Source organism: Brienomyrus brachyistius, chromosome 18 (genome assembly GCF_023856365.1).
Source record: "Brienomyrus brachyistius isolate T26 chromosome 18, BBRACH_0.4, whole genome shotgun sequence".
Classification (NCBI taxonomy): Eukaryota; Metazoa; Chordata; class Actinopteri; order Osteoglossiformes; family Mormyridae; genus Brienomyrus; species Brienomyrus brachyistius.
The window spans coordinates 15,968,097-15,992,385 of record NC_064550.1 but is presented as its reverse complement, the minus strand read 5'-3'; the positions used below and the strand labels follow the sequence as shown (position 1 = coordinate 15,992,385).

The following is a 24,289-nucleotide window of genomic DNA, read 5'->3' as shown; positions in this document are numbered from 1 at the left end:
AGTGGATGTTTGCTATATTAAATCACGGCACAGACCCTTGCCAGAAGTTGCAGGATGTTTGATTTGGAAATCGTCTGCTTGACTTACATTTCCCGGTTCTCCGACATGACTGTAAGCTGTCAGGACAGCGGTACCGAATCGTACCACTTTCATTTCACTTTCTTCTTGCATTACCGTGAAACTTCTGGTTCTCGGAAATCTGTTCCTTTTCTAACATTTGTCCCAATTGATTAAACCAGATTAAAGAGTAAACAGAGGCATCTCCTGCCTACCTTTACTTATTACTTATCACATTTCTTCCAGCAATAATTTCATTTTAAAAATCAGATGTTTCTTTCTCTATCTTATTACCTATCATCTGCTTCCATAAAAGGTACCCCCCCCCCCAAGCTAAAGCCCCAGCTTAAAAAGGGCTCCCAGCTCCTCAGTCAACATTTACGGTCACCATCCTCTCCCCACCCCATGTGACCTTTGACAGCTGAGATGGCCCAGGGGCCTGTGACAGGGTTAATGTGCCTCTGGTGGAGATACGGTGGTTCCCTGTCATTGTGTAATTCTTCTTATTGATATTATTAGAAAATGCGTCAGAGATCTTAAATAGGGACCCTTTTACTTCACTCTCTGGTTGCAGCTCAAACCACAGTGAGCGGCATTAGCAGACTGTCATGACTAGGACACAAATCCAGCTCATGTTAGCCTTGTAGCGATCAGGACACAAAAGACTCAAAATACTACACAGAACCCAACTGCATGAATATACTTTTAATTCTTTGGTGGCTGTAAAACACATGAATATCTAATGCTGGTATAAAAGTACATGCTTCCATTTTTTAAGCTGGATTACTATTTTGGTTAATTTATTTACAACACAGTGATTGCACTTTGTTAAAACTGGCCGCTGTAGCTACACACGCACACGCATGTCTGGTAAACATATCTTTATGGGGACCGTTCATTCAAACCGCTAACGAGAACTATCACAACCTTAACCCCCACCCAGCCCTAACCATAACCATAAGTATCCAAATAGAATACAAGAGTTTTGCATTTTTAGTTTTTCATTGCAGTCACAGATTTTGGGAAACTGGTCCCCATAAGGGAGGAAAAAAAACAGGTATTCATCACGTTGTGGGGACATTGTGCCCCCATAAGGTAAGGTGTACGCGCTCACACACACACATACACACACACACATTACACAAGCTAGATATGTGGATGAATCTCTTACCAGTGAATGCTGTTTGGTATGAAGGTTTTAGTCTTAATTTCATAACGTGAAATCCTCATTTGGCTACGTCGAGTGGAGAAGTAATGAATTGTGATAAAGTCCATGCACTGAATTTCTGAATTTATATAGAATTCATTGCATTCAGAGTGTAAGCGAATTAAAGCTTGTAAACTATATTTATATAAACTTCATCATAAATGTAAGAGTAATAATGTAAGTCACCTCCACTGAAGCAATGTAATATAGACAGATTCACATCATATTCAACGTAGTGTTGATTTCAACAGTAGAGAGGAGGTCTGGAACAAGTTACTTTTCACAAAAGACAGAGACAAACCGGCTCCAGTGAAATGATTAATCACAAAACACGCTGCTACTTATCACATTCTTTACACGTTGGGTCATTGACGGTATCACCTGTGTTGATCTCCTGGGAGCTCCTCCAGATAACATGCGCCTCACCTCATGTTCAAATTCAATATTATAGTCTGGCCATCTGCAGCAGGAAAGGCTAAGCAATGCTGCACAACATCGGAAAGATCCAACCAAAAACCTCAGACGTCTGCCAGTACTGTGGCACCATTGCTCAGTATGCAGAAGGAGGCAGACAGTGTCCCACGGTAAGCTGGAGTTTAAGCCAATTAAGGATCCCACCTACAGGGGCACCCAAGGGAGTTAGCGCCCTCAGACTTCTGGAGGGCACATTTTCATAATCTCCCCTGATTTTCCGTCATGCTGCAGGTCATTCGGCTTAATTCCAGAGACCAGCTTGCCCTTCTCCTGGCTGTTGAGAGGTAATTGACGTTTTATTCTTCGGAGGATTATGAGGGTCATCAGGAAGCAGATGAAACCACCAAACAAGAAAAACACCTGAAGGCCCAGGAACCTGAAGGTCAGAAATGACAGATGTTTAATGGAGAGCACTTCCATTAAAGTCCCATGACCTCTGAATCACTATTGCTGACACCAAGTCACATGGTTTTTGCTCTTTGGAAGAGTAGGTTGCCAGTGACTCCAGACTGAATGAGTTTTTCCTCATATACTGTATATATATATATATATATATATATATATATATATATGAATATGTAGAGCATTCTGGGGTGATTATCCTAGAATAGTGTTGAATTGAACGAAACCGTTGACAAGGAAAATGCCTGCGATTAATGTGGACAACACACACCTTTGGCGGAACAGGTCCAAGTTGTAGTATCGACAAGACGTTCTTTTCTTGCCTTTTTCCCCCCAGAGGATGCAGGTTGTGTCAATGGCACTTCCGTATATGACTGGGCCTGGCATAAAGGCTGTCAGACAAAGGACAGTTGTCATTTTTACAGACTTTTCATGTGTACTGTGCCCCAGTCCTCACAGAGACGCACAAAGAACCAAGAGGCATCGGGCTGCAGTGCTGGAAGTGTAGGTACTGAGGGAACTTCAGCACCCCCTCTGCTTGTTGTTGGTAATGCAGTGTCTGAATACTGTAGGGCAGTATTTCTAAAACCAGTCCTTGGGGACCCCCAGAAGGCTCACATTTTTGCTCCCTCCCGGCTCCTGCCAAACAGTCCACCTTTTTGCTCCCTCCCAGCTCCTGCTTTGGTTTAAAACCAAAAAGTCTGGCTTTCCTGCATGTTATGTTAATAGCTACCGATGACGCTGAAAGACTTCGGTAACGTTTATTGGTTGTTCCAAATTTCAGCAGCCTGAGCTCAAAATCTTCCGAGACCTAAGGTCTCAGCTCGGCTTGGGAAAAGTCTCTGTAGCGCAAATTGAGGAATGCTGTGATCCTCCATTTGCCAGTAGATGATAAGTACGGACAGGACGGCATTTGCCCACCATGCATTCCAGAAGGAATACACGGTGATTACCAGAGATGCAGGAAATGGCTTTTTGCAAGAGAAATTCTGAGTCAAAAGAGGCTTGTGAACATTAGTGTCAGTGACGCGTGGGATATACCTCATGTACTTATCAAAAAGGCACGTAATTCATTTTAAGGAGTTTTCTCAAGGCAGATAACACTTATGTCTGTTTATGAAAATTATACTATATGACAAAATATAGAAAGTATCTGTATGTTTAATAAATTAAGGAGCCGGAGTAGTTCACCACATCATGGGATAATTAGACTAAGTGTACTTCCCATACTCACCTAATACTCTAAAAATCATGAACTGTATCCCCAGGGCAAAGGACTTGTCTTCTGGTGTTACTGTCCTAAATAAGAGAATTAGGGGGCAAACGATGGTTCTGTTCAGTAGATGTGTAATTCCCCTTGTCCGATATCTCAAAAACTTGCGTCAGATTGGTGCGAATCAGACATTTTATGTGCGATTGACCAAATCCAACAACCAACTAGTTGATCACACCCCTTCCACTGCTGTGCAACATCGGGGTTACACCCCCCGCTCCCCCCCCACCTACCTGAGGATCATCATAAAGGAAGGCGTCTGGGACAGGGATGCCATAAAACCTGCCAGGGCACAGAGGATCAGGAAGGGGAGGAACAGGTGCGTGCAGCGCGTACCACAGGACCCGCCTCGAGCAGATCCGGTACCATTCTCCCCAATGCATCTGCAGCCCGTATAGTTCTGTGGGGACAGAGGCAGTGAAGTGAGGCAGTTTTGCACTTGATCAAAAGCAGAAGCCCTTCCTTCCACCTGATGATCTGAAGAACATCGCTTAGTAGGCCTGGTTGCTATAGTGTGACCAAGTAGCTAGAAGTCTGCAAAAACGCAAGAACTATGGACTGAAGTGATTCCTGAAGGATCTAAACCTTCATCTGGAAGACATCAGCTTGTATGACTTTATTCCAACTTGGCCGTATGGTTAATTGTACCAAACCATTATAACAGCACATTGTCATTCATAGTAATTACTGCCAATATATTATTACATTAAAGGCCAACAATATTGATTTATTTTCCTGATCCTGCACAAATACACTGTTTGTGTGACGTACGCAGAACTGGCTTCTTAGCCACAGAGGAACTGCAGTTCTGGTTGTTATTATGATTTCAAGGTCAGCTTTTGTGATGGGGAAGTGTGACTGGGTGTTCGGGGGGGGGAGGGGGGGTTGTTCTTTCTGTGGGTAAATGGTGGTGAACTTATCCGAACCTTCTTGTCAAAGTCCCAGTCCGTGCAGCCGGCGTGACAAGGCGACTGGAACTCCACAGCGTTGGAGCCGCACACGGGATTGTAGGCGTGCAGATCGCAGGCACACTCCAGGCTGCATGCGGTCCACATGTCCTGCCTCGGAGGGCTTCAAAAGAACAACACCTTAGACTAAACCACAAAAAAGCCACAAGAATCTGCTTACAGAAGCATGACAGAAGAAGGATGGATGACAAGACTGGTAATTATCTTAGAGAAAAAAAAAACTTTAAAGAGAAGTCACAGAAAGCTCAGTAGGCTGTTCTGGATGCACTGGCCCGAGGATGATGTCAAAGATATATGTTACACAAGCTTTTTATGAGCAGCGGACGCTAAATGAAACACCAAACAAAGCTGTAAACCAGCTGCAGCTTGTTGAATGTTACTGAAGGAGATGAGAGACAACAAGAGAGAAGCCAGCCCCCCCCCCCTCGTCCCCCCCCCTCGCCCCCAATCTCATTTGGGTAACCTCATAAGAGGCGAGAATTCTGGGAACTTGGCTTTGCTTTGACGATTGTGAACGGAATGTCCAGCTGCATGTCCTGGGTGGGTGGGTGGGTGGGTGGGTGGGTGCAGTTCCAAAGGCTTTGCTTTCAATATGATTTGAACAACTGCAAACAGTTAGTGGAAAGTGTAGCAATATGCAGCCCAACATCGCCAGCAAACACAAGGAATAGCAGAGTGTGGGTTTTCACTGTGATTTCACAGACAAAACTGATAAGTCTCAACAGATAAATATGAACTGGAAACCGTCCTACAGACACAGCAGGGGCTGCGATTAAAGCAAGCGGTGGGTCAGTGCACATGCTGAGGGGGTGGTCCGCGAGAATGACACGCACCTGGAGGGGAAGATGCCTGCAACGTCTTGGGTGGGGCACCCGAGCAAGAGGAGCGGCATGGCGATGAGGACAGAGGCGAAGACCACGACAGTGCAGAGCAGGGCGGAGCTCCTCACCGACATGCGCAGTTTTCTCATGATTGCCCCACCAGCCATAATTCCCACCATAGCCATAGGGATGTTAACACCACCTAGGAAGAGGTTGTGGGGGGGGGGGGGATGGCGCAGAAAGCGAACAGCGCATGTTTGTGCCAAGATAATATTTTGGTGTTGGGGGGGCTGGGTTCTGTGTGGCGGACCTCATTTGCATACTCCCAGCGGGCTCTGAGCGATGTTTAAATAGCCCCTGTATCTTACTTCAGATAGTCATATGATGTCCTCGATTGTTGCGCGCGTACCTACCTGCGTTGTGCCTTGCGAATGGTGCTTACTATGTGTGCGAAGCATTACAGTCTGTGCGCTGTCACTGCCCTGCCCTCCATTTCCCCACTGGAGAAGCGGTGTGATCGAATCTTACTTGCTGTCTGTGCCGGTATACTGAGAATTGCTCTTGCTCAATTGTGGGTAATAAAGGGTCCTTTTAAGAGCTATAATGAAAGGGCAATGTTGTGCTAAAGCTGCCTCCTAGTTATTTCTGCTGTGGTGTCTGCAGGGTGCCGCAATATAAAGGGTGATATGCGACCCTCCAGGTTAAAACTCATGTCCCTGATCAGGTGGTCACTGGTTCAAATCCCATTCAGGCCCTTGAGCGACTTCCTTAACCCCAGCTGATCCAGGGATTGTCTGGCCCTCCTTTTTGAATTGTACGTCACTTTGGATTAAAACATCTGGTAAATCAATGTAATATAAATACAGAAATGTATTAATCAGTTTCTTAGTGGTCCGTATTAATTGTCCAACCAGGCTCTTCTACTCCACCTAAGATTCTCTTCTGTTCTGCAGTGCACAGGCATGTGGACCTGGGGTGGGTTGCAGCGGAGTTAAGCACCACCGACTCACCGATAATCATGTTTGACAGCCAGGGTGCCTTCGAGAACTGCTGCTCGATGAACTTGTTCATGAAGGTGGCGAGTCCAGCTACCATGGCGGCCAGGTTGACCTGTGCCAACACCACCAGCAGGAAGATGGGATTCTTCAGAGTCCTCACTACAATCCTTGGAAAAGCTGCAAAGAAGGAATATGCCATCCATCCATTAATTGCCCACACCATTTATCCAGGACAGGATCATACTGCAGGAAGATAGCTATTTTAAATTTTGCATTTAGTCCATATTCTGCCAATTTCAAGACTGGATGTTCAATGGAGAAATTTGGAATATATACTTTCCTCAGATAGACAATAGCTGCTCTTCGCTGGGTGCATGAACTGTTCAGCTAATACATCTTCTAAAACATACTAGTCTATGACCAGGGAGAGTTAAGTAACTGAGAATGCAGGAACCATTTCAGGTCACATGTTCACTACAATGGAAACGCGATTAATTGGTTTTGCCTTATTGCTCATTACATCATCTAGGCATGTATTCAGGGCTTTTGATGCAGATGCGGGCAGTTTACTTTCAAACAACATTACCTTTAAGGAATTCCAGCAGTGTTTGATCTTCAGCAGGTGTAGCCTCGCTGACCAGGGTTTCGGGTTCGAGCTCCTCACCAGCCTCTGCAGGGTCCTGTGTTTGGAAGATGAGTATCAGTGTCTAAGCTAATGGAAGATTGTATGGGTGACAGCTTACGAAATAAAGTTCACGTTTGACGTCACAACGAGAACCGAAACTCTATGCCATATTCAAAAGCTACTTTCAACAAATTTATTTTTTTAAGGTTTCTAAGTCATTGGTTTTATTTTACCTGGAAGAAATGATATCTGAGAAATTAGGTCCTTTTTTTCGGAGCTGTAACTGCCAGCACCTTCAGTGATATTTCCATGAAAAATAAAATATATCTGTCATCCTTCCCCCAACTCGTAGGTTTCTGGTTTTGACCGAGATGTTGTTGTGTTAGGCTGAGCTTGATGTCTGCAGTAAGGGGCCCTCGGTGCCTGATGTGATGTGTGACAGGGTGGACCGGCATCCTGCCAGTGGGGCTCCATGCCTCATGCTTCATACCTCCTGCCATAAGCCCACTGTGACCCCACACTGAATAAATTGTTATGGAATAAGGAAACTGATCATTATCAAGACTGGCTTATGACCAAATGGAACAATTCCCGTCATTAGCAATCAAGAAGATAACATAATTTATCTATAGTATGTTGTGAAAGTACAGCATCCATGCTGCAAACTGCCAAACACTATATATACCGATCAGCCACAACATTAGAATTACTGATGGGTGATAATCCCAAGTCATTACAGTGGTCAACGATCCCATTAAATATTAGGCAAGTGAACAGTCAGTTCAATGGGCAAATATAAGGATCTTTCATGAGGGCCAACTTGTGAGGGCTAGACAGCGCATCTCCAAAACAGTTTGTCTCCTGGGGTGTTTCTGGTATGCAGTGATCAGTATCTACCAATAGTCTTCCAAGGAAGGCCAACTGATGAAGCGGCATTGGTCATGGACGCCGAAGGCTCATTGATGCCATGTGCCTGCCTGTCTGGTCTGACCCCACAGGAGAGCTGCTGTAACATACATTACTGAAAAAATTAATGCTGGCTATGATAGAAAAATGCCTTGACCCACAGGGCATCGCAGCTTGCTGTGCATGCGGCAGCGTTGCCATAGATCATAGATCTGATCATAGATCAGAGTCTTCATGCTGACCCAGGTCCAGTGCAGAACGTGCCTACAATGGGCACAGGAGCATCAGAGCTGGACCATGGAGCAAGGGAAGAAGGTGTCCTGGTTTGATGAGTCCCATTATCTGTTACATCATGTGGACGGTCAGGTGTGTGTGCGTGGTTTACCTGGGGAAGAGATGGCACCAGGGTGCATTATGGGAAGAAGGCAAGTTGGAGGAGACATACTCTAAGCCCCTATTACTCAAATCACGGTCCTCGAGGTCCGAGCACTGCTGGTTTTCCAGCCTTCCTTTACCTGTGAGCCAGGTGTGAAGCCTCTGACCAATCAGAATCAGTAATTATTAAACTAATTACCCGGGAGAACTGAAAACAAGGCCTGGATTTGGAGGTCCAGATTTGTAGAGCCCTGCTCTAGCCAGTGTTCTGCTGGGAAACCTTGGGTCCTGGCATGAATGTGGATGTTAGTTTGACACGTACCACCGAACACCTCTTGGCAATGGTATTCCTCAAAGGCAGTGGCCTCTTCCAGCTGGACAGTGCGCTCTGCACAATGCAGAAATTGTTCAGGGATGGTTTGAGGACATGAAAAAGTGTTCATGGTGTTGACTTTGCCTCCAAATTCCCCAGATCTTAATCTGATCGAGCATCTGTGAGATGTGCTGGACAAACAAGTCCGATCCACGGAGGCCCCACCTTGTAACTTTCAGGACTTAAAGGATCTGCTGTTAACGTCTTGGTGCCAGATAACACAGGACACCTTCAGAGGTCTTGTGGAGTTCTTGCCTCAATGGGTCAGAGCTGTTTTGGTGGAATGAGAGGGACCTACACAATATTAGGCATGTGGTTCTAATGTTATGGCTGATTGGTTCGTTCCCTCAGTTCCCACTGCTACTTTCTTCTTTCCTTGTAGCTTGATGTCAAAAAGTGATTTAAAATAATATACAACTATAACTTTCTTCCCCTGAGGTTTCACATTTAAGGTCCTTCCAAAATAACCATCTGTTTCCAATCCTGACACTCCTTCAACATATAGTTGCCTACTCACAGTAACCGATAATTAGGCCATGCTTACGGGAACAGCAAGAAGCTGTTGGAGAGAAAAATATGCTGTAGTAATTGAAACATTTGGCTCAGTCTGACAGCATGGAATACAGTATCTTTCTAGCGTTCAGTGTTTTGCATTGAATGCAGTTTTGTAGTCTACGTTAACACTCAGTCATTGACATTGACTTAATCTATCACTAGTCAAATGAACGAGGTCAGATTTTGCTTTCGGTCCTAAGGCTGATAGTGATTCACAGAGAGGTGGAAAATCCGGTCTGTGGTCTTGCACCGCCAGGATTCTGATTCTGATCTGGTTAATCTGATGTGATGTCCAGTATGGGAGATGCCAGCAGTACTGTGAGCTGAGGTGAGCACAGATTTACTCATTTTCATACTCAACAGCAGGAGTAGGTAACCCTGACCGCATGTTTTCTATCCTACCTACCTATCCTTGCAGAACACTGATCTAAAGTAAAAAACTACATTGTATGTAGAATTCTTGTACTAAAGAATATTCACGATTATATATTTGTACTTTATAGAAGACTTTTTACTAATTTGATGCATTAAATTAATCTAAGATTTAGCGAGCCTTAGTGGAGTCCCCGAAGATCGGATTGGGAATCACTGCTTCAGACTCACTGCGTTCCAGTGGTGGATTTGTTTGGGGAGACCATGCATTGTCTGATATGAATCTAGAAAGTGTCTTATTGAGAAATGAATAAAAACAACAAGGCCGGCATCCTGTTTGGGCAGCAGTGAGTTAATTCATTCTTGGAGATTCTCTGCAAGCGTTTCATTCTTGGCATGTTCAGGCAAGCCCGATCTCACGTTGTCCGCTTGTTTTCTTTCAGTTTAACCGTGGTGCCAGTGGCCCCCAACAGATCTCATCTGTAGAGGACTGCCAGACTTTTCAGCGGTTGCTGACGAATCCGTAACCAGTGGCAGCATGCCGGAGAGATATGATGATGACCAAGTCGGCATCTGGCCGAATGTGCCTCTGTGTTGGTGCCACGTGTGGACCTACCTCTTTTGGCATCTTGGCCGGAAAAAACAGGTATGGCAGCGAGGTTAGGAATAGTAAGCTAGCCGCCAGCAGGAAACCGAGCCACCATGCCCCGATCCATCTGGGATCCTCATTGGTCAGCTCTATTTTATCTAAGAAGAAGCAAACACACACAGTATGGCCAAGCTGAACACTATTATTACAATTACTCATCATTTATACAGCTGTGTATAGTATTTATACAGTTGGGTGTGCATACTCTACACTCAAGGGTTGGAAAAGGACAGATGCTGGTGCCTTATCTATTTCCAAACAAATATAATCATCAATATAATCAACATTCTCTTGCCAGTCACAACATGCCCAGACAACATCTTAATTCTCTTTTCCTGTACCATGTAGGGATTCATTTAAAATGTTGGTATTATTAATGTAGGCCAAACTTTAAGCCACAAGAATACAATCTTTCATTTTCTTTGGCAACAAAAGACAAGGAAGCAGAATATTTGGTCTTTGGCTAATGATTAAACACGAACTATGTTTTCATTATCAGACTTAACCAGCGAACGGCGAACCGTCACTGAATGGAATGACTTTGCTTTCTGCTTCAGTCGCTTCTTGTGTTTCTTTGTCGTTGTTTAGGTTCTTTGGGTGAAAACCCTGTAACTTGAAAAACCGAAAGGAAACCGAACATGAACATTATTGCATTTGTGTTAATATGCCTGGGGGTGTTGGTGAAATGCAGCTGTTTCGGTTTTTTTGAGATTACAAGTCACTCGCTTTCACTTTCATTCTCTCCGCCCCCTGCCCCCCCCTTCCTTGTAACAGGGTTTTTTTTCTTTGCTTAATCCTGTTGGAGTGTTTAGCTTTGATTGTTTCTGAGCAGACAGCCCCTGAAATGATATCCTTTCCCTCCCACCTCCCTTAGAATTCCTTCAGGGGTCACGGCAATTTTCAAGGTCCTGGCACATTGTGCTCAGATGCAGCAACTGGAATGCTTGCTTGCCTTTGCATACTTAACTGTTGATGATAAACAGAAGTATTTCACCCTGTCCTCTTATTGGTTCTGAAAGGTCAGCAAGTGTTGTGACATCAACCTCATGCAGAGACATCTGACAAACTGCGATGAAATTCACCCAGGACTCACACTCAAGCTAATGCCGCACTCTGAAGCCTGTTTACAGCTGCCATCCATCTGTTATCCTGATATTATGACATTTCGGTCAAACTGGATGAAACACAGACTGTATATGTGGACAATCATGTAGTAAAATGCTGAGTTGGTGTTAGGGCTAAATTGTTGGAACAAACTAGCTAGTAAAGTTATAAAACTTTCTTTTTTATTTGCCCCCCCCCCTCCATGATCTGAAAAAACTGCATAATATGTTTGTGTCCCCTTGGTGAGCGAAGAGAGCATGTGAGCAGAGCAGTGCAGAGCAAAAAGATACGAGAAACACGAGATACACTGATCACTGTGCGGTATCACAAGAGAGGCTGCGGTGACACTGCAGTGACACTGCAGAGACAGCACCCTCCAAAACTCACATCCATCCATCCATTTTCCAAACCGCTTATCCTACTGGGTCACGGGGGGTCCAGAGCCTATCCCGGAAGCAATGGGCACGAGGCAGGCAAAACTCACAAAAACTCCAATTTTCTTTCTTATGCTGTGATTTATCGAAACCACGATGGAGAAAGTCGCAATGCAGACGGACCAGCTGTATACGGCCAGGACGTTCTATGAGGGATTTCTGATTTAGGATAATTCTCATGGGCCGCTGCCAGTAGCTGTAAAAATACATGATCAATCAATGGAAGTCTTCAGAAACGGCTGTGTTAATTATTTGTGATCCCATTGCTAAGTTAAGAGAGTTGACATGCTCTACTGGGCTATCCAGATGGGCCCTGTCAGAGGTCCAGCTTTCAGTGCTCTAATCTGGTCCAGATGGAAGGTTGTACCATGCACCTAGATCACAACAAATGAGAGTGACAAAAACTGAGATGAGGGTCAACGTACCCTTGGGCAGCTTGTCAAAGTCCACATATAACCTGAGCAAGAGGGAGCCCAACAGGAATCCAAAGGCCGGGCCGATCACTGTCACAGCAAACATTATACCTGGAGGGTAAAGAAGCCGACACGCACTTATAAGTTTCCCGGAATGGTGCAAAAACATGGATGTTCTACGTATATGTTCTAAGTTATTCACGGTAACGGGAGCTTTTATTTATCGTGGGTCTAGTTTATAGACAATGTTTTAGTCATTTGTCAGTCAATATAAGGTGCAAATGGAACAACCACTGACAGACACTTTTGTTCTTTTTAACATGTGGCTGACTTCATAGACCCATATTTCTCTATTGCTCCATCAGCCCATCAAATTGTGCCAAGCAGTTAATCATTAAGGCACTGATTAGGAGACTCAAGTCTCAATGTGACATTCGGGGAGTGATATGAGAGTCTAACGTGGTAGTAAATGCCCATAATGCTTTGCGGTGTCCCTACCGAGGTACAAGGGCGAGTTCTTCCTGCTGGCGTAGTCGTCGATGTAGGAGATGCCGAAAGGTTGGATAGGCACTCCGCCGATGCCGAGCAGCAGCTGACCCAGGAGCAGGATGGGAATCACGGCCCAGTGATCGGGGTTCCCCGACTCCGTCTGGTTCTGCTGCCGCGACGTCCCATACGTCTGGTTCTGCGCAGAGCACAGGCCAGAGCCGGACCTGTTGTCCACTGGGTCTGAATAGAAGAGGGGCAGGGAAGCGCACAGGAAGCAGGAGCTGCGGATGATGGCTTCAAAATTGTTTCTTTTTCCAGACCAGGAATTAATTCAAATTTCTTTATAAAAATCTATGTTTCTGGTTTCTGTCATTGTCCACAAGCAGTTACAGCTGAATGTTATGATGCTAAACTACTTTGCTGTGATTTCAGAAGGATCTCAAAACTCCAAAGACTGCCGATAAGCAAGAGGGGAAGCACAGGAAGTGTTTCAGGCGTTTCAGATTGTGCTATAAAAAGTCGGGGGAAACAAAGATCAATGGAGAGTCAGCTGAGTCCCACAGCAGGATTTAGGCCAGGAAAGTCCGAATGGACCAGGCCCTAACCCAACACAGGAATAAATAAGCGGTGAGTGACTGGGTAGGTTCTGCCATGAAATCGTTATTTATAAGTACATCTTAGCCTTGCAGTTTATTCTTATTTGGAATGAAAACAAACCACAGGAACCTCATTTTACAGAAGCCCATCAGTATTATAGTGTTCACTGGAAATACACACAGCACTGGAAAAACAATGATACCTCAGCAAAATTTTCTGTTTAACCTATTTTTCAATACTTGAGGATGCATAAAATGTCATTTTTTTTGTAAACTCCAACCTGGCTCATCCTTGCTTTTCAGTAATGAAGGGCTTCTTCCTTGTTTTAAGGGACTTCAAGGAGCCTGTCATGAACTGTCCTAGCAGTGCACTTCACACCACTTAATGTTGCCCATTCTTTTTGAAGACAGTCACCTCTGGCATTAGAAAGTCACTTCTGCTCTCTACCTGGCTGGTTGATGTTGGGGGGGGGGGGGGGGGTGGAGAGTATCCCACAAAGCATAAGGCACAAAGGGACACACCGTGATGGGTTGCCAGATCATCGCAAGAAACATACAGACATATTCACAACTTATAGATGCCGGTTAGCTTAACGGAATGAGGAGAGCCGTGCGTCTTTGGGAAAGCATGCATGCACAGGGTGGAGGTACGATTTAGGCCGCGCTCTCAGAGATGTGAGTCAACAGTAGCTGAGGCAGTGCCTCACCCCCATAGTCCAGGCGCACATTATACACCATCCGTCAACAGCCAGTTTTCATGCCTGTCAGCAAGCAGTCGGAACACTGACAACATTACAGTAGGTGAAGTATGGAGACGGTCTGCCTGCTGGGTGGTGAGTTGGGAGGCGCGGTGCTGACTCACTGCTTATGGAGCTGCTGTACTCGTACGGCCCGCTGATGAAGTGTGGGAGGGCCATGAGGAGGACTGCCCCACTGGCAACCAGGCCGCCCACCCCGATGCAGCGTGGCCGGTGTACCCGGCTCCCGAAGTAACTGACAAACACGATCAGGACCGTGTTCCCCACCTGGAAAGTGGCACACGCATCGTGGAATGTTAATACCACGCCGAGCAACTCCACCCATCCCGATTCAACAGGCCATTTGGTTTATAAGGTTTTTAGCGGAGGTGGAAAGTTCAGGTCCAAAAAGTACGAAATCCAGAGCAAGGTTTTGTTTGATTAAATCTGCTAAAGAAATCGTAGTTAGTCTATAATCTGTAGCCAAAGACCAAATATTCTGCTTATTGTATTTTGCTGCAAAAGAAAATGGAACAAACTTTGGTCTGGATTTGTACTTTCGGGACCTGAACTTTCCTCCTGTACTTTTTCGGTCACTAAAGGGAGACGTTTGATTGCACACATTCTGAATTTCAGCAGATGTCCATAAAAGCTCAGCTTTTCTTTGAAGATACATTTAATAAATATCTTTTTTGAACCAGCCCTCATTTTTTGCTTTTTTGTACAATTGCATGAACCTTGTCAAGGTTTGCAGTCTCTCCTGTTCAGACATCTAGGGAAAAAATATTTGAAGAATGACTCTGTTATAGTCACTGTATTTTTTGGAACCATTTCTTAATGCAATTATAATAATAACATTACTTATATTTCCCATTTTAGCTATGCAGCATACAGTAAAAATAAATTGCAGAAAATAACAGCACAACCTCCTGCTTGAGAGCTACACACAGAGCCTAGTAACAGTAACAGCCAATGTATAGAAGCATTGTCTGGGGCAGAATTTTATGGCTCTTGCCCGAACTTCTCCAACCCCAACCTCCATATTCTGAGCAGCTGACTAGAAGGTTACTCTAGGACATTTTAAGTACTCTAGCGAAACAGGAAGGTAGTGTTTTCCTTGATAGATTTAATACAACATCTCCATGTGCAGCCATTTCCCCCACAAGCCCAGGAGCAACACTTACATTTATCTATTTGACATATTTCTTATTTTTCCGCCATAAAGTCACGATCGGAGCGTAGGACCAGCCCCAGTCCCCGGAGCACCTGCAGTTAAGGGTCCTGCTCAAGGGCCCAATGGTGACATCACTCTGCCAGCCACAGTATTTGAAGCCGTGGCTTTCTGGCAATGGACACAACCCACTGAGCCACAAACAAACCTCAGTACCTGGTGATGAGGTCATAATTTGCTCTTAATAATGAATAAAACATCTTGAATAAACTTCTGGTAATGTCTGGTTATGTTTAATCGTTATAATAATTGTTGTAATATTTGCATCATTACAGGAATTATTATAACGATACAATATGTTTATTCATAAAACAAAAACTGAGTTTAAAACATAAACTAAAACAAATACTATTTTTCAGCTGAAAAAGGTCCAAAAACATAGAAGAGACTATAAATTTAGTAAAAAAAAAAAATGCACACTGAAATAACCCTGTCACACTGACCTAGTTATTAAGACTGCTAAAATATTTGTGTCAGAACACGTCATTCTCCTGTTCCCCCGCTGGGTTACATTGTTTTCCCATTTAAGAAGGAAATGTTAAGTAGCACAACAATATATTCACTGCAGCACCATCTTTATAATCAACATCGTTAAATTCATAAACTGGTTGGGCTGGATTTGTATCACCAACAAAAGAAAAACTGGATAGTTTTCATATTTTTTATTAAACCATTTTTCACTTACTAAACACTCAAAGCAAGTTTCAACAAGACATTCCCACTTTATTGGTAACTGATGATCTAGAACACACCTGCACCAGGTATTCGATTGTTTAGTTCAGTGTGCTGAGAGCCGGGGGGGAGCAAACATGTGGGCTGTCTGGGGGTCCCTGAGGACTGGGCTGGGACATACTGGTCTTGAGGGAAGGTAATTATGAATTTGCTGTGAGCATCTTGCCGTACCTCATTGAAACTGGCGATGAGGCCTGACATTTGACTGGACAAGCCGTATCTCTTCTCGATGGTAGTGATGGAACCCTTCAGGTAGCCTGACACGAGGAGCTGGGCGAGCTGGAGCAGCCCTTGGCAGAGGACGAATAACTGCAAACCAGGAAGAGGAAGTTCAACAGCTAGTCTTTTTGTTGTCTGCCTAGCAGAAGCCTCTATCAAAGCGACATACCACTGAGGCTGGCCGCTGCATCATAACACACCATGAAACCCACCATACCTGAACCTGGAAGGATAGTAAGCTCGAGTCTTAAAAGCAGGGGTGTAGCTAGAATTTCTGACCCCCCCTGACAACATGTATCCTGGGGCCCCCTGCTAATGATGGCATTTCCAACTTTCAACTTGAAGAAATGCAGGGGGGAGGGGCTTCCCCCTAGGCAGAGAGCGTGGGCCCCCCAACGGTAGATTATAAAGTGTTGGTTCTCCTGAATCCAAGATATCCATGGCTCTCTGAGGCACGTGCATGGAATGGAAAGTCACTCATATAAGGTGATTGCTTCATGCACAAGGTTTTTGCAGGTTCATGTGTAGCAAAAAGAACGATAAAAGTATGAAGAAGAAAGGGATTTGATTCTGACAAAAGCAGAAGTCTGTAAATATCTCTACTTTTGCTTACTGGTTGAATCACTGGGATTACTTTGAAAATGTTTTGGTGATTTTTTTTTGTTTCTTTGCCCCAACAAATTCCCCCATGTTTATCCTACCTAAAAACATGCAATTCGGCAATTTTACAAGCTGACTTACATGCTGACTAATAATGGGCAGTTGTTTAAATGCAGTGGTATGACGGCCTCCCCCTTTCTGTGGGTTCATCTGCACAGACAGCATTTCCACATTGGATGGCTGCTAAGCGAGAACCGGAAAACAATCAGCCTTTGCAGGCTTGCTGACTACGATCCCGTCTGTCATTTTTGCTGGAGTTGTTGCAGATGTTCCGACCGCTAACTGAGAGTGTTGCTTCATTCGAAAGGGAAAGAAAGATATTTGTTCTTTGTTTCTGTGGGGTCAGTGAAACACTAATTTATAAGAAGCTGGTGCCATTCAGGTCCTTTCCAATGTTAATTAAAAATGAGCAGTCAAACTGTCGAGGGATCGTATCGTCTTTGGGGACTCCCTTTCAACCATGAACCAAGCGGAAATAAATAGTTTCATCTGTTTCACGTGTGCTTTTGACTCGGGGTTTTGAAATTGAAAAATAGTGCTTTAGTCAGTGATGCTGGCTGTACCAATGAAAAAAGTGAAACCATAAGCTACACGACCTGTCAAACGTTTATCAAACGCACTGAGATTTTCTACATGTGCACGTTACTCACTTAACACTTACTAAGACTACACTCAATATTCTTTGCTAACAAATAAATTTAGAGTATGTTCACCATTTGAATATTTTTGTTAGCAAGAAAACATCTTTGATTCATCGAAGTAACCTCCTCTAGCAGTTATAACAGCAGAGAAAATTCGAGTCATTCTTCCTACAAGGGACATTTAATACTGCTCTGTTCCATTGGATGAAATAGTAAACTAGTGCATTTAAAGTTGATGGGCAGCCTGGAATTTGACTATGCCATCACCACACTGCCAGTTAACAGGATGTCACACATGCACCGTTAACTTGTTTGAACTTGTATTTTCATTCACTCAACTTTATAATGCTTAACAAGGATGAAAATAAAATTGCAGTTTATAAAGTAAATGGAAAAGTAATAAAACCTTGCGGGGTGAAAAACGCTTGACTGGTTGTGTGCAGCTTTATTCATATCAGAAACCGGTTCTGGGGTTAATCGGCAGGATCGAGTTGCAGTCCCTTCTGTGTTTCACTACTTTCCCATGACTTTCCCGGGAGTCTGTCGCACCTCACGACACCCCCTCACGACACCCCCTCACGACACCCCCTCACGACACCCCCTCACGACACCCCCTCATGACACCCCCTCACCACAACAGATGGATTTCTCACTCATCATCTGGTGAAGCAATTCAGGTGAAGCTAGGGGCAGAAGTACTAACCAACATCTACAGCCCTGCTGCAGCATGACGGACAGGGCACAGGTGGGGGCTGCTGTCTGGCAACTGAAAAAGTGTCTGTGCCCAACGAGGTCTGAGGGCAGGAAGAAAAGGGGCATCATACCTTAATGCTGCCCAGGGGGCGGAGGCACCGCGCGCGGCGTCCGCTCACTGGCGGTGACCCGCTGGCCATGTCAGCTGTCATGTTGGCCTTTTCCTCGCTCTAGAATGAAGCATTTCACAGAAAAAAAGCAGCCATTCAGTGGTCATTCTTATTGTTTTTTTGCCGTCTTCGAACTTTGTACTTCTGCTCTTGGAAGGCAGCAGCCTCCCAGAGGGGAATAACACTGCGGTAAAGGTACAACGCTCACAAAAGTGACCTTTGAATCCAAACTAAGGCGTAGTCTCACACTTCGTTTCAGCAAAACAGCACCATATGTTGCAAGGCGATGAAAACTGTACAGGTTTTTCTCTACTGATGGACGCACGCCCTAAATGGTATTAGAACACTAAGTAAATAAGTGGAAAACAAAATGCACAATAGAAAGCTGCCTTACGGGTGATGCGGTGGTAAGTCCTGTCTCCTCCCACCTCACAAACTGGGGTTTTTGCCAGGGTTCCATGCGTGTGACGTTTGCATGAACCCCACCCCCCTGTCGCTGTGTGGTTCCCACAAGGTTCTCTGGCTTCCCCCACAGTCCAAACACATGCTGAGGTTAATTGGAGTTACCAAATTCCCTATAGGTGTGCATGGGTGTGTGGAGGGTGTGTGTGTGCCCTGTGGGGGGTGGGGCCCGTCCTGGGTTATTCCCACCCCTGTTCCTGTAGCTTCTGTGATGAGCTTCAGACCCCCTGTGACCCCGAACAGGGTAAGATTGCATCACTAAGGGAATGACAGTTAATTAGTCAGCATTTATCCAAGGATCAAAAGCTCAGCTTATGTCTTGGAAGGCAGATGTTTGAAAGTTAGATGAGGAGAGAGACCTGATATGCCTAGATAGCTGGCTGCTGTGAAAGCAGAGGAATGTTGAGAGGGGAAACACACAAACAAAAAAAAGGGAAAAGGGAGAACAATGTAGGGGAGTTTATGCCGAGCCAATCCAGACATCTGGAGGTGGCTGTACACCGACAGGCTCTCACTGCAGGAAAGCCCCGTTCGCCCATAAAGGTAGACAGTGCTTCTCACTACCAGATACGGTGTCGGGAAGCTTCAGAACAAGCCATAAAACATAGTTCTCTGCCAAACTGGGGAGTGAAGGCCATTGCCTGAAACCTTCAACGGATCATTTCTGTCAGCACTGTGTATGTTTGTTGTTGTTTTATCTGTGACTCGTAATGAGTAATACATTACAAAATGTGCTTTTGCATTTCCAGCGAGACCGTTTATCTAGAGAAGCATAAAATTGTGAAAGCAGAGTTAGTCAGTTCTAGGAGCAACACAGGCTGATGGTGAAACCATTCTGCCTACCACGGGATTTAAACCAGCAACCTCCTGTTCACAGGCAAAGTGATAACATCAAAACACATTGACCTACTGACCCAAAATTGAAACTTAGACTTTTCTGATTATTCCCCTGATTATTGGTGTTTAACCCCTGATTTTACAGATTTTCAGCTAACACTTATGGGTCTTTTTCCCATACATCTGAGAACGGGAAACAGGTTTTTTGTGCCAGAAGTAGTTTTGAATATTTAAGCACAATTGCACTGGTTATTTCATTCTGAATGATTAAATCTTCTTTTTCCCAAAACATTGTTTTTTCGTTTACATCACTGTTCCAGCTTTATAGTTTGAGATTCTGTCCAGTAACAGCATGTAGCAATCCCAGTCACCGGGGTTCCAAAGCCTTACAACCATCCACTGATTGAAGTGTACTAGATTCTTAAGGATATTTTAATTCGTATATGTTAAAAAAAAAATCTCAATTATTTGCTTCAAAGATCTGTCACTTAACTGTCCAATTCAGGCAACTTTCAGAGCATTTATGCACAGCCTTGTTAATCATTAAGCAGTAAAAACTTTCTAACAGAGACTGACAAGCAAACTGTGCACGCACACACACACACACACACACACACACACACACACACACACACACACACACACACACACACGCACACACACACACACCGAGGCATGTTTAAAGACAAAAAAAAGGTCTGAGAATTCCAAACCAAGACGGAAAGCAGATCGGGCAAAGTTCTAATTATAATAATAGTCACACAATCATTACTCCCTCTAGCTGCCTTTGAGAACAAGCGCGACTTTGTGATACAGACTACATGATCACATTGACTTTAAATACAATTACCGTCTATGTCCCTTTTATAAACATTTACATACATACATACATACATACACATTACATACAGTGAACACAATACTTAGTTTCCTTTACAGTTATTAAATTGTTGTTGTTACAACTGCAGTGCTTGCACACCTAAAATGAACAAGTTTCTGTGAAAAATCTGCAAGAAAAAAAAAACAGTAACTGAAGGGTTAGATACTTACTCTTGATATGCAAGCACCCTGAAGGACTCTGTCTTGAGTTTTAAAAGTGAAAATCTAGCTACCTTTCCAGCCAAGGAAATAGGCGGAGTTTGTACAGGGATTTGCTGCCAATAAATTTAACAGTAAAAAGTAGCAGATTTAAAATCTAAAAATGCTAACGTGCAGCGTGCTCTTCATCACGTGGATCCATGGCTTAAAGCATAAACAAGCAAACAAACAAATGAATAAATTGAAACAACAGCAAATAAGATTTTACTTGCAACACATGCAACATAATACATATGATCATATTCCATGTTCTATTCAATTAAGTCGTTAATGGTTATATCTTAAAGTACATTGTTTTAGAATAATGGGCAACGGTACTGCAAATGTTCCCGGTTTTGAGAGCATTTGAAGAAATGATCACTATTAAAAACAATGTTAATGGCGATATCATCTGCTCCATTCTGCGTGACATACACCTACAATCCATGGTGCTGTTCAATGGTGCAAACTATGGTAACTGAGTAATAAAAAGTATCTGATAATTGTAAATTAAAGGACTGTTATCAAATTAATTAAAAAATACTTAAAATAATCATAATTTCAGTTTGTAGCCTTGTTTAACCCACGTTTTTGCAGTATTACTGAAACCTGAACTGTACCAAGGATCTACCACTAGGTGGTGCACTATCACTGGTGTACTATCACTGGTGTATCAATGTATGACAGACGTTTGCGTGCACAGCTCAGTCGAACTACGGTTATAGCCGGACTGCGCTGTTTAATCGGACTGCTGCCCTTGTCCCAGCCTGAGAAAGGAATCGAATTATTGAGCGATGTCCGACTCCGCTACGATACGTGGCAGTATGGCTTCGTACAGCTTGCTAATATTGGGCTTTTTCCGGTTCACCTATTACGTCATAGTCGTAAAAATAAATGTAAATGGTAAAAGTAATAATGGATGCGTGTGCAAAAGAAGTGACACAAACTTTAATTGCGAACTTCTCAGAAGAACAGATACAACAAGATCTGGATAGCACAACATGAAATAAAGTATTTTGCATGATATATTCTGACAGTACGGTTTTGGAAATTATATATAAATATTGCAATGCGATTTTGTTATAATAAATATCGGGGTATTTATGAAACAAAAAGGTGTCCAAAAAAATTCTCACGAACCCCTAGGAGTGATTTAAACATTAAGGATGAAAGTTATTGTCGCGGAGAACGTACGCAGCGCTCATGCAAAAAGCAGCGGAAGTAAACATTATACTGATTTTTAAACTGACTAATTTGACTAAATGACTAATCATTAAAATTGCAAAACTTGCTAGGTTTTTTTCCCTACGGCAATCACTTTCTTTGAGCTGTGACTGTGGATCATGCACAGAGCACCCAGGCCAGTTTGAGTCTGATGGATGGAAGGTGCACATGCAGGGGTAAATTGATCTCCAATCGCATTATCTGGGTGTCTTTGTCCGACTACGAGATATTCAGCTTAGTAGGATTTCATCTGGTTTACATGCACTTTCAAAGTCGTGTTTTAGTTTGACTAACACAATGATAAAATTTTCTTTGTGTGCATGTAAACGTACTGACTGTTCTGTGTATATTTTACTGCACTTGCCTGCCTTGAATCAATTAACACTTAAAAGCTCCTACAATGGCTTTGATGAAATTAAGTTAATCGCCTATAATGGACTATAATCGAAGTTCGAACCTTTATCATCTTTTATGAGCTAAAACAAAATTTGAAGCTAAATATTCACCTGAATAAAAATTTAGGCTAGCTAAAGGGATGGATGGATGGATGGATGGATAGATGGATGGATGAAGAAAAGAATGGTGGAATCCCTGGGCATATGCAAGCAATAGAAAAAGGATTCAGGTCTGGATTGCGAGGGCAGCATTATGAGCAGAGCCTCCCAGACCTTCCACTTCCCCGCCACCCTCTCATCTCCTCCAGTAGGACACCCAGGTGGTCCCAGAGTAGCCAAGAGATATTATCTCTCCATATTATCTGTCCTGAGTTGGTGAATCAGGCCTGTTGTTTGCCATTTATATTGCCGGAATTATACACATCCACTAACACAAAAAAGAGACGCGTTGCGGTGATTCCGGAGCCTATCTACGGGTAATGAGGCAAAACACAGGATGATGCCAAGTGATGCGCTAGAGTGACCAAACCCGAAGAGAACCTGCACAAACACTGGGAAAACATATAAACTCAAGTGGAAGTCAAAGGTCTTTCTTGTTAATTCTGCCATTTGTACAGGACACACGGAGGACTGAATTTACGTTACTGTCAGACCCCACGGTGAGACACTAACAAGGACAAGCAAGACAGATACAGGTATTCAAGGATATACAAGAATTCAAAAATAAAGTTAAACTAAATGAAATACGTGGTGCAAAAGACAATAAGGCGGTACGAATATGGTGGATTCACAAGGCAAATGTGGTCAGCAGTCATTTTTAGTTTTACAGTCTTTGCTCTAGTAAGTAAGCAAAGTAAAAGAAGCTAAGTGGCAGGAACAAAGCCTGAGATGCTGCATCAGATGAGTTATTTTCTAAAGCAAAATGTAAATCTGGAAAGCTGAATGTATAGAGTTATAATTTGTGCTGGCAAAAAAAACCCAGAAAAAATGTGACTTGCATTACCCCAAATGTTTTTATTTTTCCCCTCAGGAATTTCTGTCAAACTAATATGTTGAACCGTCTACATTGAAAACACACTTAGATCAGAAACATCCAGCTAATGGCGAGAAACGTGTTGACTTTCACAACAGGGAACCAGCACTGCCGGTGAAACAAGAGAACATTTTCTCACAGCAAGTGACGGTGTCAGAGAGGACACTTATGGGGTCCAATCTGCCGTCACATCGCAGGGCCTGAGATAAGAAACCACACGCAATTGGAGACGACCTGATATTACAGGCGACCAAAGGCATTGGTTGGGATTTGCTTGATGAGGAAGCTGCTCGAAAAAATTGACATCGATCCTTTGTAGATGAATATCTGACATTGTTGGATTGTTGAAATAAATACATGACAAAGTGAAAGGTGATTCTGGGTAATAAAATGGGTAATATTTCCTCATTGTATATTATAACAGGAATCCCTGTGCAAGAATGTTTTGGGTCTCAAGTATTTCTTTAAGACTGTTGTAATTCCTACGAATTACATTCAAATGTTCCGGAATCACATTCAAACATGAAGGATTCAGAGCAAAGATCATTGGATCTTACGAAACAGACACACTTTTCATTCGGACACACTTTACCCCCCTCTCGGGGCAGTAGATGCACAGCGGTACACAAACCTTTTACATACTTACATGGAATTTCTTTTGTCGTCGTGCCGGTTTAGATTCAATTGGGAGGCCTTCATGCTTTATCATGTCCTTTATCTTTTGACTATGAGACAGGAAAGGAAGAATCGCAACTGGAAGTGATCGATCTGCAATGTGACATAACGCTGAAAGTTAAGTATAAGTCCGTAACGCTGAATGAATTCTATGCCTCATGAATGAGGTAAAGTTTCCTGCAGAGGCCAAGCGGCACAAAAGGTTATTGTGTTATTGGGATCTACATGCATGTGTGAGCAAACATTCAGCGTAATGAATACCAAGAAGTCATGGCACATCGCAAACGAACAACAAGCACTTGAGTGTTTTTTACGGACTGCCAGCATGCAGCTCTGAATGGATTTCAAAACTCTTGCAAAACGAGTCCTAACCCTAACCCCAAAAACTTTTTTATCTTGTGATTTTCAAGGT

The 24,289-nt window shown here is 43.5% G+C and overlaps 1 protein-coding gene across 2 annotated transcripts; it reads right to left on the bottom strand.

Moving 5' to 3' along the window:
* Positions 1-747: 747 nt before the first annotated feature.
* slco2b1 (solute carrier organic anion transporter family, member 2B1) lies at positions 748-23,972 on the bottom strand. 2 transcript variants are annotated; one of them, XM_048983081.1, is made up of 15 exons: positions 23,849-23,972; positions 18,136-18,234; positions 15,963-16,100; positions 13,954-14,116; positions 12,505-12,735; positions 12,019-12,117; positions 10,023-10,153; positions 6,787-6,880; positions 6,213-6,377; positions 5,215-5,404; positions 4,340-4,484; positions 3,647-3,813; positions 3,375-3,439; positions 2,412-2,532; positions 748-2,114 (listed from the first exon to the last, which is right to left on the bottom strand). In XM_048983081.1, exons 1-15 carry the CDS (start codon positions 23,909-23,911, stop codon positions 1,913-1,915), a joined length of 2,073 nt encoding a protein of 690 aa, XP_048839038.1. In that variant the 5' UTR covers positions 23,912-23,972; the 3' UTR covers positions 748-1,912. The 2 variants fall into 2 exon arrangements, with proteins under 2 accessions (XP_048839038.1, XP_048839039.1); XM_048983082.1 differs by lacking the exon at positions 23,849-23,972 and adding an exon at positions 20,524-20,668.
* Positions 23,973-24,289: the final 317 nt, after the last annotated feature.

Excerpts from the sequence above, each read along its gene's own strand:
- slco2b1 (XM_048983081.1), bottom strand. The coding sequence starts at position 23,911 with ATGATAAAGCATGAAGGCCTCCCAATTGAATCTAAACCGGCACGACGA. Across the intron at positions 18,235-23,848 it reads GACGACAAAAGAAATTCCAT|AGCGAGGAAAAGGCCAACAT; the intron begins GTAAGTATGTAA and ends GCTTCATTCTAG. Across the intron at positions 3,814-4,339 it reads ACTGGGACTTTGACAAGAAG|AACTATACGGGCTGCAGATG; the intron begins GTTCGGATAAGT and ends CTGTCCCCACAG.